Below are 15,296 nucleotides of genomic sequence, written 5' to 3'. Positions count from 1 at the left end.
CAGGGCTGGGTGGGGGGAGAAGGGGGACAGGGAAATGGGATATTTGGCTCTAGGCCATGCATCAGCATCAGTAGGTTCACTATTGCTTAGTAGGGAGACAGGCTGGTTGTTTGGTTTCCCAGGGTCCTAAGTTCCAACATGGTGCGGATCTCAGGAGCTGCTGCTGGTTCTCCCCCTGGAAGGGCCGCAGATGCTCAGCTCTTTGAATGATTCCTTGCTCACTGACAGTGCTTTGCCAATCTCAGCTATGATTCTAATCTCTCCTTGGACTCCTTATTCTGTTGTCTGAGGACAGAGGAACTATGTGGCGTGATGAAGCAGATTTTAAACTTTTCATCCCTGAATTTGTGGTCCCCCTTTTAACCTCTTTCTTTGCCTCTGTTCTCACACATCCACCCCCTTTGGTCCTCACCCAGTGCCACAGTGTGCGAGGGCAGGTGCTCTAAGTATGTGCAGAAGCAGCACAATGTAGCATCCCTAGCTATGTTACTCTCTCCATAAACCCCAAAATTCAGATGCAGAAATAGTTAAAAACATGAGGACGACTTTCTTCTCTTTTGTAATGTTTGGGTCAGGAAGACAGCACCTGGGAGGAATGTTGAGACTAGACCTATGTTGTGAGTTTTCATGAAATCTGCTCAGTAGCAAGCATTTTTAAGGCTTGAGGGTAGATTTATTGAAGGTAAGTAGTATTTGGCCCAAGGTTTATACCCAGGGTCAGAGCCAAGGTCCTGTGCATTCCCTCTCCGAAGAGCTCCTGGTCAGGGAGCTCTGTAAGGCAGGTATGTGGTGTGATCAGGTGAAGACCCTCTGATTCAGGGGGCTCAGTGAGTCTTGGCTTTTGTAATGGAGAACAGAACTCCACTGTAACCTTTCCACCCCTCCCTTTCCCTTCTCTCCCCTCTCTCCTTCTCGCCTTCAGAATGGGATATAGACACAGGGAAGTGCCTGAAGACCTTTAAACACAAAGACCCCATCTTGGCCACCAAGATCAATGACACCTACATCGTGAGCAGCTGTGAGCGAGGGACAGTCAGAGTGTGGCACATTGCTACTGCCCAGCTAGTGAAAGTAAGCTGGGGGTGAAGGTGGGGGCCTGCTCTTCAAGGAGACAGATGGTTTCCCTGTGTAGCTTCCCAGACTGTCCTGGAGTAATTGAGTCACAGGTAAAATAAGGGTGGCCCTGAAGCACCAAAGGGAAAGGTCCCCATGGGGGACATTCTGAGCTGGTGCAGGGTCCGAAGCTCCACTGCCCACACTGTGACTCACATTGTCATAGGGATGGTGGAAGAAAGCTGCTTGTATAAACTCTCTTCTGTAACAAAGCCACTGCCTCTGCAAGATACATGGCTCTAAGGGCGTTTTAACAGCAAAATGGTCAAATTTGTTTTTCTCCCCAGAGTACATTTTACCCTGACTCTGGAATGAATTAAAGGGATGAACAAAACCCTTTATTCCTTTTTGCTTTTTTAGTAGGGTGAAAACATGAGGGGATGGGTAAATAATATTTATCCTCCTTACTCAAGAGGAGAGAACACTGTCTTGAAAGTGACTGGACATGTTTTTTCTATTGTTATAATAGAATAGTTGACAACTGGCAATTTATAAAGAATAGAAGTTTATCTGGCTTGCCAGGCAAGGTGGTGCACACCTGTAATCCCAGCAGTTGGAAGGCTGTGGCAGGAGGATTGCTACAAGTCCAAGGCCAGTCTAGGATACATAGTGAGTTCAAGGCCAGTCTGAACCATATAGCAAGTCCTGGTCTCAAAAAGCAAAACAAAACAAAACAAGCACCAACAACAAAAACAAAGCACTTATTTAACTCATTCTGGAGGCTTGGATGTATAAAAGTATTGTGATTGCATCTGCTTGGCACCTGGTAAAGGCCTCCTCCTGAGTCATGTCATGGTGGCTTCACATTGGCAGACACAGCAAGCATATCAGAGAAAGCTCTCTCTATAACAGCAACCCATTAATGTATAAATAAATTCATCCATCAGGGCAGGACTTCACAGTACAATCACTCCTAAAGACCTTATCTGCAAATACCATTAACATTTTGGATTAAGTTTCCAACACATGAATTCCATTGCACACACCCAAACCATAGCAAACGCTCACAAATGTTCACAAGCCCACCAGGAATAAGGTCCCTCCCAGGGCACATTCCTCCTAAGCTATGGACAGAGCTTCGCAGAAAGGGAGGCACCAATTCTTTTGGCTTTTTTAGAGCCAGAAATAAAACCTCAGTCATTCCAAGTAGTGGTAGCTATGGATGTTTGGAGTGTGGATTTGGTATCCATCAAAAGAAGCCTCTGGCTTTGGCCCTTGGAATAGTCACAGAGATAAGGGAGGGCTCAAAAATGTGACGTCTTTTCTTGCAGAATCTCAGTGGACATGAAGGAGCTGTGAAATGCCTATTCTTTGACCAGTGGCATCTTCTCTCAGGAGGTGCTGATGGCCTGGTCATGGCCTGGAGCATGGTGGGGAAGTATGAGCGATGCCTGATGGCCTTCAAGCATCCAAAGTAGGTGCTGAGGGACTTGGGACAGACAAACAGGAGCTCTCTGTTTCCCACTGCATCCTAGACTGCGGCTGACAGAGCGCACCCTTCTGTCACTGCTGACCTCTTGTCCTCTCCGTTCCTCACCCGTCTTCTCCTCTGCTGTTACTCATTTCCCTCCCTTCCACCTACCTTCTCTTCTGATCATTCCCTCTCCTACTCTCATTTGTTCCCTTGAGAAATAATAATATCAGTGTGAATTTTGAAGAGTCATTGAAATTTTATAGTTGTGACACACATGGCAAATTTACATCTGGTGTTGGTCAAACATGTGAGTAGTTGTAGGACCCTCCCAGACAATGCCAGCTCTACATAACCTTAAAATTCTTGGAATTGGATTTTAGCCCAAGAATCTTTTCTTATAAAAGCTGAAATAATCCAAGGTTTAAATAGTGAAGGATTTAGGATTTTTTAAAGTTTTTTAAAAAGTCTATGGGCTAAATTCTACTGCAGGACTGCAAATGGATTTCGCTTTACAATCTAATTCAAATTTAGTGGCATTGATTGATTGGGCCAATTAAGAAGTACAGTATTGTGAGGTCATAGCTGGGCTTGTTTAGAAAGAGTTTTGCGGTGAATTAAGAATTCTGCCATGACCTTGGGTTTTAAAGGCTGCTCTATGGCATTCTTAGATTACATGGACAACACTTCTTGCCTCTGAGTATATTATAAAATAGTCCAGAAAAAATGCTATCTTAATTCCTTAAAAGAGTAAGTAGATTTCCCACAACATCTAAACATCTATCAGTAAAGTATGGCTTTAGATTTCCTTATACTCTCATAAGACTTTTTTACACAGGCTAATTGGTATTGAGGGTAATTTAAAGGGATATGGGTTTATATGGGCTTACTCTCTTTGTGTGACATACATTGTATTAACAGGTGGATGCCAGGGTACACCTGTGTCCAGTGATTTATCCAACCCTTAGGCCACTGTCAGCCATTTAGTTTGTTATCTGGATTATCAATGCTTGATCTTAAGGGAGGAACCAAACTTTATGATGTCACAAGAAAATTACAAATTCTAGGCAGTGTTTAGTAGGATTTAGTTTTTGAAAAATAATGTGTTCCCATCCATAAATCCATTCCACCAAGAGTCCTCTTCAATGACCACTGCCATTGAGTAACCACCACCAAGAACTAACCATATCTTAGTTCTTGATAACTGGCATGGTCAGAGAAAAGACACAGACATCTGGAAAACGTGACCAACACTTTGTAAGTGCTCTTCCTCTGTAAGCGCTGTGTAGATGTAAGTGCTCAATAAATGCATATAATTGATAAAACCCACTAATTTGACAGATGGCCTTGCAGGAGAGTTCTAATGATTGGACTCATACCCACCTTTTAGATATGCTGTAAATAAGAAAACAGACATAGTTACTCTCTGTCCTTTGTAGAATAACTGGAAACAGATCTTTCTTGAGTCAGCACTTTCCTCAATGAAATTATGATTTTGAAATGAGTGTGAAAGAGAATGTATGTAAGAGAAGAAATTGGAGATTGTAAAGTAGGCTTGACAGAAATCATAATCTTTGACAAAACTTTTGTTCTCTGTGAGGTTTTCTTCTAAATGGCTTTATTCTTCAAATTCTTTTTCATAGTTCATATTGTAATTAGACTTTTTGTAATTTTTAATTAGAATATCATAGACACCCCGCAAACTTTGCCACTTTAGTTTACAATTTAATAGTTTTTGGTAAAGTCACACTGCTATACAACCATTATTACTACCTACTTACAGAATATTAACATTAGTCAGTAAAAATGTTCCACGTTCTTCTGACATTAATATTTTCACTCTTCTCTTTTTCTTGGTCAGTCTAAATAAAGATTTGTCTAAATGTTCGTCCATCTATTTAAAAACCAACCTTATCAGTTAGATACAAAAACAGTTTACAATGGGAGATCTCAGTAGCTCATTGTCACAGATAGACAGATCAACTAGACAAAAAAAAAATCAACCAAGAAATACAAGCATTGATCTAAACTTTTGAAGATAGAAAATCAAAAGATATCTGACGTGTAAGCAGGCTAAGATATGCTTATGGGGCCACATAGTTACTGTATTTCCATCTCGGAAGGAATTAGAACTTTTCTGAGCGTTTAAATACTTCTGTTATAGCTTAATTTCTCTGTCACTCTACGTCTCTGTCTCTCTCTACCCCATCCCCAGGGATTCAAGTCACACAGCCCTCCTTGTTACTCTTTGAATATGCTGAGCACGTACATACCTTTTGAGTTATTTTTACTGTTTCTGTTATGTCAGTTATTAAGGCCTTGAAAAGTTCTTGTTTGGCCCTGGGACCTGACTGTGGCTAAGACTAACTGGTATGGGGTGGACTTAATTCTTTTAATACTTTGTAGCAAGAAGTAAACTCTGAAAGCTTGGACAGTCAGTTATTTTTCAACAAATGTATATTGAGTACCTGTAATAGGCTAGGCGCTGTGATGGGTGCTGATCATGCAGTAATGTCTATGATGTGAGGTGCATCGCCAAGCATCTGACAACATACCTGAGGTTTGTATACGTGTGTGATGGAGAGACAGTGGAGATAAGAGATGGTTTTTGGAATATATAAGCTAGGCAATGGGTGGACCTTGTTTTAGTCCATTTTCTGTTACTATCACAAGATCACTGAAGCTTATTAATTTATGAAGAGAAGAGTTATAAAAACAATAAAGAAAATGTTTTATAGTGCAAAATCAAGCAACTGTATCTATTGAGCTTCTGGCAAGGACCCTGCTTGGATGCATCACAATAAGGAAGAGAAACAGGAAAGGAACGAGGCCCATACAGTGTGGGCCAAGAAAATGGGACAGCCTTGTGTTACAACAACTCACTCTTATAGGTACTAACTGGGATCCCGTGAAATCTACATTAATTATTTCTGAAGGCAGTGCAGAAGTGACCACCAATGGTCAGTGATCTCTAATTACCTTACCACCTTCTACTTAAGCTTTACTTCTTAAAGTTACCCACCTCTCAACCCTGCTACCCTGGAGGGGAGTGGGGATCAAGCTTCCAGTCCAGGAACCACTGGGTGACACACTTGAACCACGTGGATCCCAGAGCAAACCTGGCTGGGTAGAGATGATAGGTATTTATTGTTACCCAAATATTGAATATTGTAATCCAAGTATTGTAATCCCTTCTCCAGTCTTCCTCACAATCCGAAAAATTGTATTTATAATCTCATTGAAACACTATTGGAATCCGGACAAGTTAATTCCAATCTACCCTTCCAGGGAAACCCACAGTGAGAATAAAGACACAAAGACATATTCAAAGTTAAGAGCAGCCAAGGGGTCCTAAGTCCAATCCCTGTGAGGATGTGCAGACAAAGGCCCTGATCCTAGACCTTTTCCAGAACTTATTACCTTGTGAAGAAGAGGGTGGCTTAAGGATGAGTGACGGTGGGGATAGTGGGAACTACCTGAGTAGCTTGAGCTAGCTAGCCAGGAAGGGAGAAAACCATCTTTGCAAAATGCAGGGAGAACGACATGCACAAGGATCGATTTGCCTAATTCAATTAAGGTAGCACTTGAATTGTTTTTGGAAGCTGTTGCTCAGTTTCCAATATGTAAACATTTGTGCCCTGGGGACTCATCACTTCCTTATTTCAAGGCTGGTACCTAGTTGACATTCTTGGAACTGATTGGCTCTGCCACCACACTGTGCTCAGATCTTTTATAGAGAGCACGGTGAGAGGAAACAGGAGACTGTCAGATTGGCCCCAAAGATTACATACCAGTACTTCAGCTGGCCTTATTTGCATTGCTTAGAGCCAATTGAAGAGAGAAAGGAATCACACAGCCCACTCTGTTCATATCAGTATATGGAAATGAGACAAATGTTGCAGCAATTGTTCTGTATCAAGGGGTGTTACTCAAATTGTCTCCTACAGGTACTAATGGACAGGCTTTGCATATCGGACCTAACAAATCAGTGGCATCAAATTCAACTTTTCAGTGTCTTGACAGGAATGAGGAAATTTTATTTGTCAGAATTAAATACACCGCATATCTGGGGTGCAACTTATATCCAGCTGCTGCGGTTAGAGACATGTGCTGGTCATCACAAAAGGATAATCATAAATCCCATCCCTGCTACAATTTTCCTTAAGGATGTTAAGGATGATTATGCATTGAAAGAATCAAAACAGCTAATTCGAGACCAACAAGAAACTGCCAAATTTAAGGTTTCTTTTTTTATATAAAGATTAACCTTTGAAAATATAGTAATAATTTTGCAAAGCAGTCAAAACATTACATAATTCTCACCATGGCTTTTGTATAAATAAATAGGAATCAAACTGCAAAGAAAAAACCCCACGATCATCTATCCATGAGATTCCTTGTTCTGCCCCCATAATCTGTGACATAAGCCTTTTGGTTTTGTTGCCTTGTGGCCCTATGGCCAAACTGCAGGAAACGTAATCGCAGAATGGGAAGAGGTACGTCTGAGCATTAATGGTTTATACCCAGAAAAATGATGGAAACATTACTTGGAAGATAGTTACGACTATTGCCACCCAGTCATAAATGAAATATTCCAAACAGCAAAGAAATGCAGGCAGTTTTCCTGCAGGCTGTGTCTGCCTGTTACCCTCTTCCCTTCTAGGGAGGTGCTTCACGTCGCGCTTCTGTACCTCCGAGTCATCAGCGCCTGTGCAGATGGCAAGATCCGCATTTACAATTTTCTCAATGGAAACTGTCTGAAGATGATAAAATCTAATGCCAGAGGTGATGCTGTGCTATCCTTCTATTATCAGGACAACAGGTGGGTTGTAGGTGTGGAGAACTGGGAGCAAATCTGTTGATGGTTTGTCTTCCTCTAGGAGGGTCACAAGCCCTGGATGTACAACAGGAAAGTGGGTAGTGTCTCCCTCCAATTTTGGCCGTCTTTTGGAGTAGTGGTCTTGTGGGAGGCTAATGGGCTTTTCACAAAACAAAGGAATCAGAGTTCATTTCGACTCAACTCATTCTGGATATTTGAGGAAATCACGAAGTGGGTGTAATATAGTTCTTTTGTCAGGACCACACTTGTGCTAATACTGAACCCTTTTTCCCCTTTGATCATGCATTCAGCTGCTCAGAGCTCTGTGTTAACTGTCTTTGTCATCCACCTCTGGTGCAGAGATACTTATAGAGGGGTGAGGGAGGGAGGTCACAGTGAAGGGGGTTCAGTGAGGGAACTCTAGTTGGGGAGAGCTGAACAGGAGTTTATAGAAACCAGCACCATGACTGAACTCATAGCATGCAGTACTGTGCTTGTTATGTGTGAACTGCTTCAGGGTGATATTATGTCAAAACAACCAAATAGAATTAACCTGTAGTTTATCTCAAACTTGCCTAGCCATATTGCCTTCCATGTAATGAAAGGTCATTAATTCTATTTACCATTTTAAGGGAAAAAGTGGCAGTGAGGTTCAGCAAATGGATACTTTTCAGTTTTGATGTAATAACGTTGTAAGAGGTTGGGAAATACTTCTGTTAGGGCTTGCGGTGGGTTCAGTCACCAGTGTTCTGCTCCCACCAACCCAAACCAAACCAAACCAAACCAAACCAAACCAAGCAAAACAAAACACAAAACAAACCTAGCTCCAACCTTTTCTCATTCACAGCATCCCAAAGGAGATCATTTCCTTTATCTCGTGTTGAAAAAAAGTCTGCAAAGATTTCTTAGTGGAATTAGATCTGTCAAATCCTATCCAATGTTACTATCTCAAACATATTACTTTTCTAGAAAGTTTACCCTAGTGGTTAAGGTCTTAAAATTGCAGCCTTTGTAGTAGAAAGGATCCTCTACCTAGTATTTATATTTCTTGTTCATAGATCCAGGAGATCTGACAGAGAGGAGCAACCAGTTTGCTATGTGTAAAAAACCAGTAGTGCTGGGGAAAAGCATTAGAGAAGATAGAAATCATCCTGCTTTATAAGGGCCTTTGTCAATAGCTGGAGTATGTCCAGAGGGTTAGCATGGAAAGTGGTCTCTGTGTGTGAAAAGTCAATAGGACAGAGAAGGCCTTTCCAGTACAGAGTTTTCATTCTTATAACTGGAATAGAAACTGTCTGACATTTTAGGTCTCAGAAGAAAACATAAAATTTAAAAAGGAGTGAATGCAAGACAGTTGTGTGTGGAATGCCTAAACTTCTTCCTTGGTTGCTCTAGGTTATTGAAAACTCATTGAAAAAACATTCAAGGTTGGGTGCAATGGCTCATATCTGTAGTTCTGGTTACTTGAGAGACTGAGGCGGTGGGGGGGGATCACAAGTTCAAGGCCAGCTTGGGCAATTTATTGAGACCCTGTCCTAAATTTTTTTAAAAAAGGCCAAGGATGTAGCTCACTGTGAGCCCTGGTTGCAATCCCCAGTTTTAAAAAAATTATAGCTTGAGAAGCAAAGCGATCAGAACACATCCGCTCTGTCTGTTCATGTTTATTTGTTAAAGAAAGCTAAGTACCAGCTGTATAACTTGGTCCCTTGCTTTGCTCCCCACCCACCCACCAGCACCTTACCCTATTTTATGGCTATTGCATGGGCACCACCTAAGGCTGATGAGACAGTAACCGCAATGCACGTTTGGGCGGCTTCCATGCTCCTTGTTGGGCAACCTTGTTTCGGTTCCAGGATGGTGGTCAACACAGAGAGCAATATTCTGCTGTTCCAGTTTGAGAATGTAAAGTGGCAGTACTCACACGACAGAAGCAAGCAAAAGAAGAGTAAGGAGAAAGAGGAGGAAAAAGAAGAAAACGGTCTCCTGGACCTTCTTTTCAAGTCTAGCACTCAAGTTCACAGACTAAAAGAATCTATATCCAGTAGTAAACAAATTGTCATCCAGGAGGTCCTACTAGACAAACCTCAGAAGTCTCAACTTCTGCTGAATCCAAGCAAGTTATCTGCAGGTAAAGGAGCCAATCTGCAGAGAATCCCAGTGATAACCAAGGGAGCAGGGGAGGGGAACCCAGGACTGGTTTCTTGAAGGGTATTTTGGCCAAGGGTTTCTTAATGACATAAATCCTAATCCTTCAAGAAGTTTGCTTTGATCCATCAATTTGTTAGCAAAGCTAAAGGGAAAATTTCTTTCATGATCTATATTTTCAAATTTATTAACATCGTTGTATAGGAGATTATATAGTAACCTTATAATTGACATTAAAAAAAGCAATCAACATTTCCTACTCCCTAAATCCAAACAAATATTATATACCTTATATATTTCCTCGGAACAGAAGAAGTTACTATAAGTAGAAAAAAGTTTTATATAGAAAGTATCATCTTTAGACCTTTGAGAGATTGGAAAATATCAGTTATAAATTGTTTGTATATATGTTTATGTGTACATGTATGCAAGTGTGTAGGTGGAAGTGTGCCATTTATAATATTTAAGGGATAAATTATATGGAGGTTAAAGCAGCAAAACTCCTTTTTACCTGTCCTATATGTGGCATGAAATTTGATACACAGATCTAGAGAACATCAATGGACTACTTCCAAGCATAGCATTCTCAACATAGCCAATCTTGAGGAGCCAAGCCTTTTAGATAATGCTCAGAGCTTGAGGAAGAGATCTAAACATTAGACTGTAAGTGCCTACTCAGTTTAATATCAGAATAACCAATGCATTGATATTTTGAGTGCAACTCAGTTGAATTATGAGCCTCCATTATTGCTATTTCTATTACTATCCCCCCATGAGTCAGACCTACTTAAGTTATATAATCACAGCAGTTTCTCCTCAGTCTTACGTTAGCCATATTTCCAGGTATAACTCAAAGCTAAGGAAGCCAAAATCACCCCAGAAAGATGACCACGAGAGAACTGGTTCTATTCATAGGGGAGTAAATGGCATTGACGATGGGCAAGAAAAATTCAAGATGGAAGATAAGACGGTGGTGCTTTATTTGAATTAGTGGCAAGGTTCAGGATCCAGTCTCTGTCTGTCTGTTTTGTGCACACATGTTCTTCTTTAGTTTTTTTTTTTTTTTTTTTTTTTTAGCAGACTTTAGCTTATCTTTGAGGATTCAGAATGGATATAAGGTCTGGCTTCACCGTAGAGTGACCAGTTTCTTCTAATTGTCCTCTTACTAACTTGAAGGTCAAAAGCAAAATACCTTTCTAAGACCTAAGGCTCACAGTCTACTACCGTTCAGCTTGGTGGTTTCTTGCACAGTTGTGTCAGTAGTCTGAGTAATGGGCACAGCAGAAGGCTGAAGAGGAGGTTGGGCTGGTTGGATTGGTTATAGGGGATTTCATGAGAGAGAGGAGAGATTTTGGGAGGGTAGGACATACTGTGCATATGACATAAGGAAATATGGGGAGAGAGAGAGAGAGAGAGAGAGAGAGAGAGAGAGAGAGAGATGCACATCTATATTCCCTGTACTTTGGAAGGCTGGACTAGAAGGATAACAAAACTCAAGCCTTACCTGACAATCTCAGTTACTTAGGAAGACCTTGTCTCAAAAAATAAAAAAAATAAAAATTAAAAAAAAAAAAAACGGCTGAGGATACAGCTCAACACAAAGGCCTTGGTTCAATTCCCATTAATGCAAACAAAAACAACCACAATCTCAGAAAAATCAGAGAAATGAAGAAAAGTTGCTGAGTAGCATGATTGGACTGTCCCTTCATCATTTTTGAAGGATATTGGTAATAATTCCTTTCAAATATTTTTTAGTGTAGTAGTCTTTCTTTACAGCAGACATATTTCAAGGCAAGGTCAAAATAATTTTGATGAAAATTATGCTAATTACGAACATCTTGTATATACCTGTGTCTGTAAATCCGAACAAGGTTGCCTATAGTGAAAAGTCTAGGGAATGAAATTGCTGAGCCAAAAGAAAGGTGCATTTAAAAACTAGGAATTTATTGCCATGGTAATTCTTAGAAGCACAGAATTACTTTACACTCCCACTAACAATGCACGAGAGCTCCTCTCGAGACCATGGTAACTTTGGGTGTTATCTATTATCTCCCACATGCTTACATGGTAGTAAAAATTGTATGTGTTTCTTTCAGGTTGGTCATTAATTAAATGTCCAACAATGAGCAATGGCTAAGAATCTATACCTTGACTATGTGGTGACAGTTAGTAATTGTATAATGGGAATTGCAGTGAAGTAGACATGTAAATAGACTTGGAAAAATGTCCAAGATATATTATTTTGCAAAAAGGCAATTTAATAAACAATGAACACATTCCAATGCCTTTTTTAATAAAAGGAGAAAAATTCTTTGTTTTTTGGATTTGGAAGGAGAGGGCAGATTTTTTACATTTCAACTCACTGAGTTTTATTAAAATGTTGTCAGGCAACAATTTGAATTTTCATTTTATCTTAATATGTCTATCTTAGGATAAAAACTATCGGATCAAGAGGAATCATATGCATAACACATTATTGTATTTTATGTGCTGGTGCAACTTGGGGTTCAGACTTTGGATTCTTATGTGTTAAGTTCCAGACTAGATGAATACTTGTACTTTCATGATTGTTATTCCTTTTGAAAGTGAGGATAATGTTATCAGCAAGGCATTGTAGGGACTGAAAAAGCCTAAATGAAATCGAGATAATATATATTTGTTTACCTGCGAAGATATCTTCATTAACCTATTGTTCTTAGATTTCCCAGAAGTCTTGACTATAAAGTGATATATGGGAAGGATTCTCCTATTCTGGTCATTAGCTTTTGGACTTGCTGATATTTTTAATCATGTTATAATGTTTTGTATTTCCCAGGGGTGATATAGTCTTCAAAGGTCTGATTTTGGGAAATGTCCTAGATCAATGGAAATCAACTCTTATTAGTAAAATGGAGATCAAACTTTGTGATATAATTATCATTGAAAATATAGGTATATTATTATACATATATAAGATATGTTTTGTGTGAATCATAAATTGATATGAGCAGGTCAGTTCTACAGGGAAGTTTCCAAAATTTGCACAATACTGGAATCACACATGCCTTCAAATATGCATATTTAAAAGCTAGTACACATTTTATATGAATTTAGCATATTTATTTAAAAATTACTTTGTTCATCATTTGTTGTATTATCAAATTTCTGATACCACTAGGGATGTTCAACACGTGATGGTATGCTTGTTGGGCAACAATATCTCATTGTGTCTAGCAGTTTAGAAGTTAGGATGGCTTTAATTTTCATGCATAAGTTAATATGCAATATTTTCATACAATGCTGTTGTTTTTCTTTTTGTTGAAGTAGATGATGAGGAGGAAATGCAACTACAAAAAAAAGTGAAATCTCCTGCAAAACTGATCAGGTATTCAAAGAAAAATTCCTGGGAAAAGCCTATGTCACCGGACCATTTTCTTTTGACTCTCAGTGCCTTGCAACAAGCCAACAATTCTGGAAAATTTACCTATCCCCATAAACCCCAAATCCAAGTCGTGGATGCTGTGGTACCTTCAATTTCTTTCCCAAGGAAGGTCCTGAATTTCAAGGGAAAGTCCATCCAACATGCAGTTGATAGGTTGAAATTCAATAATGCTCCCATAGATGTGAAACAAACTGAAATTCCCCTTGAAGTCCAGAAACTGAAGCCTAATTTGAGGAAGTCTTTGCATAGTCCCAGTATCCAGTCTACCATACCCCAACCCATGCTCATCCGCCCCAGATTGTCTGACAGCTTAAAAGGTGGACACCCCTTGACCAGTTCAATTGAAAAAGCAGCCCACAGCCGAGGCCCCCCGACCAGCATGAAGGTCATTCAACCCAGCCACATGGCAGCTCCACAAGAGAACATGGCTGTGCAGATTCTCAGGAAGGAACGGCCTCACTTCTACACGACTCTGGATCCCCTCCGAATGAATACAGAATTCATGCTGTTAACCGTGAAGAAAGAGAAGGAGTATGAGGAAGCCAAGATGAGACAGTATCAGGGCGAGGAGCCCACTAGAGTGGTCAGTCCAGGGAGAGCAAGCAAGACTGCATGGATCCGGAAGATCAAAGGGCTGCCTATCGATAATTTCTTAAAGCCAGGGAAAATAGCAGCCCCTGAACTCGGACAAAATATGTTTATCTAAATGAGCTTTGGGAAATAGCAGGTTTATGCTTACTCTCCCTTCCTCCCTCCCTTTTTTTGACGATTCCCTGGCAATTAATGTGGAAATTCCTATCTTCCTGCCAGCCAAAGAACTGATACTCTCAAAGTAAGAAGGAGAAAGATGGGAGATACTGGCTTCTGCATTTTCATTAGAAATGATTCAGTGAGACTTTAGGAACTTCAATTTCGTTGATAGGTGGTAGAGAAGGTCTATAAAATTAGATACCACTCATCACTACCAATGTCAAGATATCATTTCTTCCAGGAAATGAAGTAACAGAATTGTGTCAGAATAATAAATTGAAATTTGCTAATATTTTGTTGTGGACATTCAAGTGAGTTACCCTAAAAGGGTGAAGCTGTAGACAAGTTAACATATTTGAAAATATTTTGTGTGTATTTCTTTCTTAAGGTTAACTCCTTTGGGAAAAAAGGGTTTTCATCTTTCCAACAAAGAGGGATATTAATATCAAGTGGGTTGAGATTTCTATTTAAACCTTTGGAGGGTAGTCAGAGATCAGACAGTAATGCAGAGAAGTATAGCCCTTCATTAGGGTCGTGTCCCCCTGAAGAGCCCACCCTCCATCCACTGGGGACAGCTCCTATCTCAGCCTGGTCAGATCTTGCCCTCCACTTTTAAAGAATAATGAATTCAAATTGTTGTTTTTACTTTAAGGAAAGTAAAGTTCCATAAAACCCCACCACACTGAGTAGGCCACCAAACACATGATTCAGACAGGCTAGATGCACAGATCATCTATCCAAGGATAAGCATGTATTTACTTTGCCAAGCTCTCACGCTTCTTTGAGAAATGTGTGTGTGTTTCACTATTTTGATACTAAGTTTAAAATAACACTGATAAATACACATGTTAAAAATATTTTTCAAGTGCACAGAAGGGATCCAATCTATGCTCTCCCACATGCTAAGCAAGTATTCTACTACTCAAATACACCGCACCGCAAAATCTGTAGTTTTCATGGAAAGAATCCCATAGTATTACAGCCTTCTGACAATTCTGACTTAGGTCTGGCAGACAGGCTATTCCTATTTCAGGACGTCTTGAAAGCCTCTGAATTTTAGTTCTAGCTAAAATCACACCATTAGCAACTGAACTTCAAACAGTAACAAAAAAGTGTCTCATTTACTAAATACCTTGTAAAGATATCATCCATTTCCACTTTACCACTGAGGAAAAAAAAAAGTAGAGGCTTATATAATAGGTAATAAATAGTGGGCAGTGGTTGAAATTCAGGCGCCCAAACTTCAGGGGGCAAGTGTAAACCTCAATTCTTTATTGTGTTCCAGGGCGGCTCAGGTTATTCCTTTCCCAAAATGCCTGGTGTTGCTTAGAGTCCTTTTGCTTTGTTCTTTCCACCCCTTCGTAAGAGCACATTTTTTTCAACTGCTTCTAAAATTTAATACACAAAAGTAACAATGTACAGGAAAACAGGTCGATGTAAGTTAATAAAATTATGGAATAAAGTTCCATCCTTCACACTCAGGTCATTGACGTTGACAGTAATGTTTTTACAGTTTGCACTTCACAGGCAATGAAAAACATTCTCACCCAGGGCGAAACAGAATAGCCTCCCGTTAGATCTGACTGTAGTTCCGGGTTTCTTTCCAGACTGGTAAGTACTTAGCTTCTAATTGGATC

General features: G+C 40.0%; 1 protein-coding gene across 1 annotated transcript in view; it reads left to right on the top strand.

Annotated features, from left to right (window-relative positions):
* Window positions 1-13,873, top strand: part of Fbxw10b (F-box and WD repeat domain containing 10B) — a 35,183-nt gene extending 21,310 nt beyond the window's left edge. The window contains exons 9-13 of the mRNA XM_063241702.1: window positions 923-1,071; window positions 2,385-2,527; window positions 7,188-7,346; window positions 9,197-9,471; window positions 12,795-13,873. Coding sequence (XP_063097772.1) covers window positions 923-1,071; window positions 2,385-2,527; window positions 7,188-7,346; window positions 9,197-9,471; window positions 12,795-13,615 — 1,547 coding nt within the window. The 3' untranslated portion in view covers window positions 13,616-13,873. The remainder of the gene's footprint in view (window positions 1-922; window positions 1,072-2,384; window positions 2,528-7,187; window positions 7,347-9,196; window positions 9,472-12,794) is intronic.
* The last annotated feature ends 1,423 nt before the right edge of the window (window positions 13,874-15,296 follow it).

The sequence above is a fragment of the Cavia porcellus genome, unplaced genomic scaffold, assembly GCF_034190915.1.
Source record: "Cavia porcellus strain 051 isolate PalLab524CR breed Dunkin Hartley unplaced genomic scaffold, mCavPor4.1 scaffold_32, whole genome shotgun sequence".
NCBI classification, from domain to species: Eukaryota; Metazoa; Chordata; class Mammalia; order Rodentia; family Caviidae; genus Cavia; species Cavia porcellus.
Note: the sequence above shows the minus strand (reverse complement) of the source record. Positions and strands in the feature narration are given on the sequence as shown.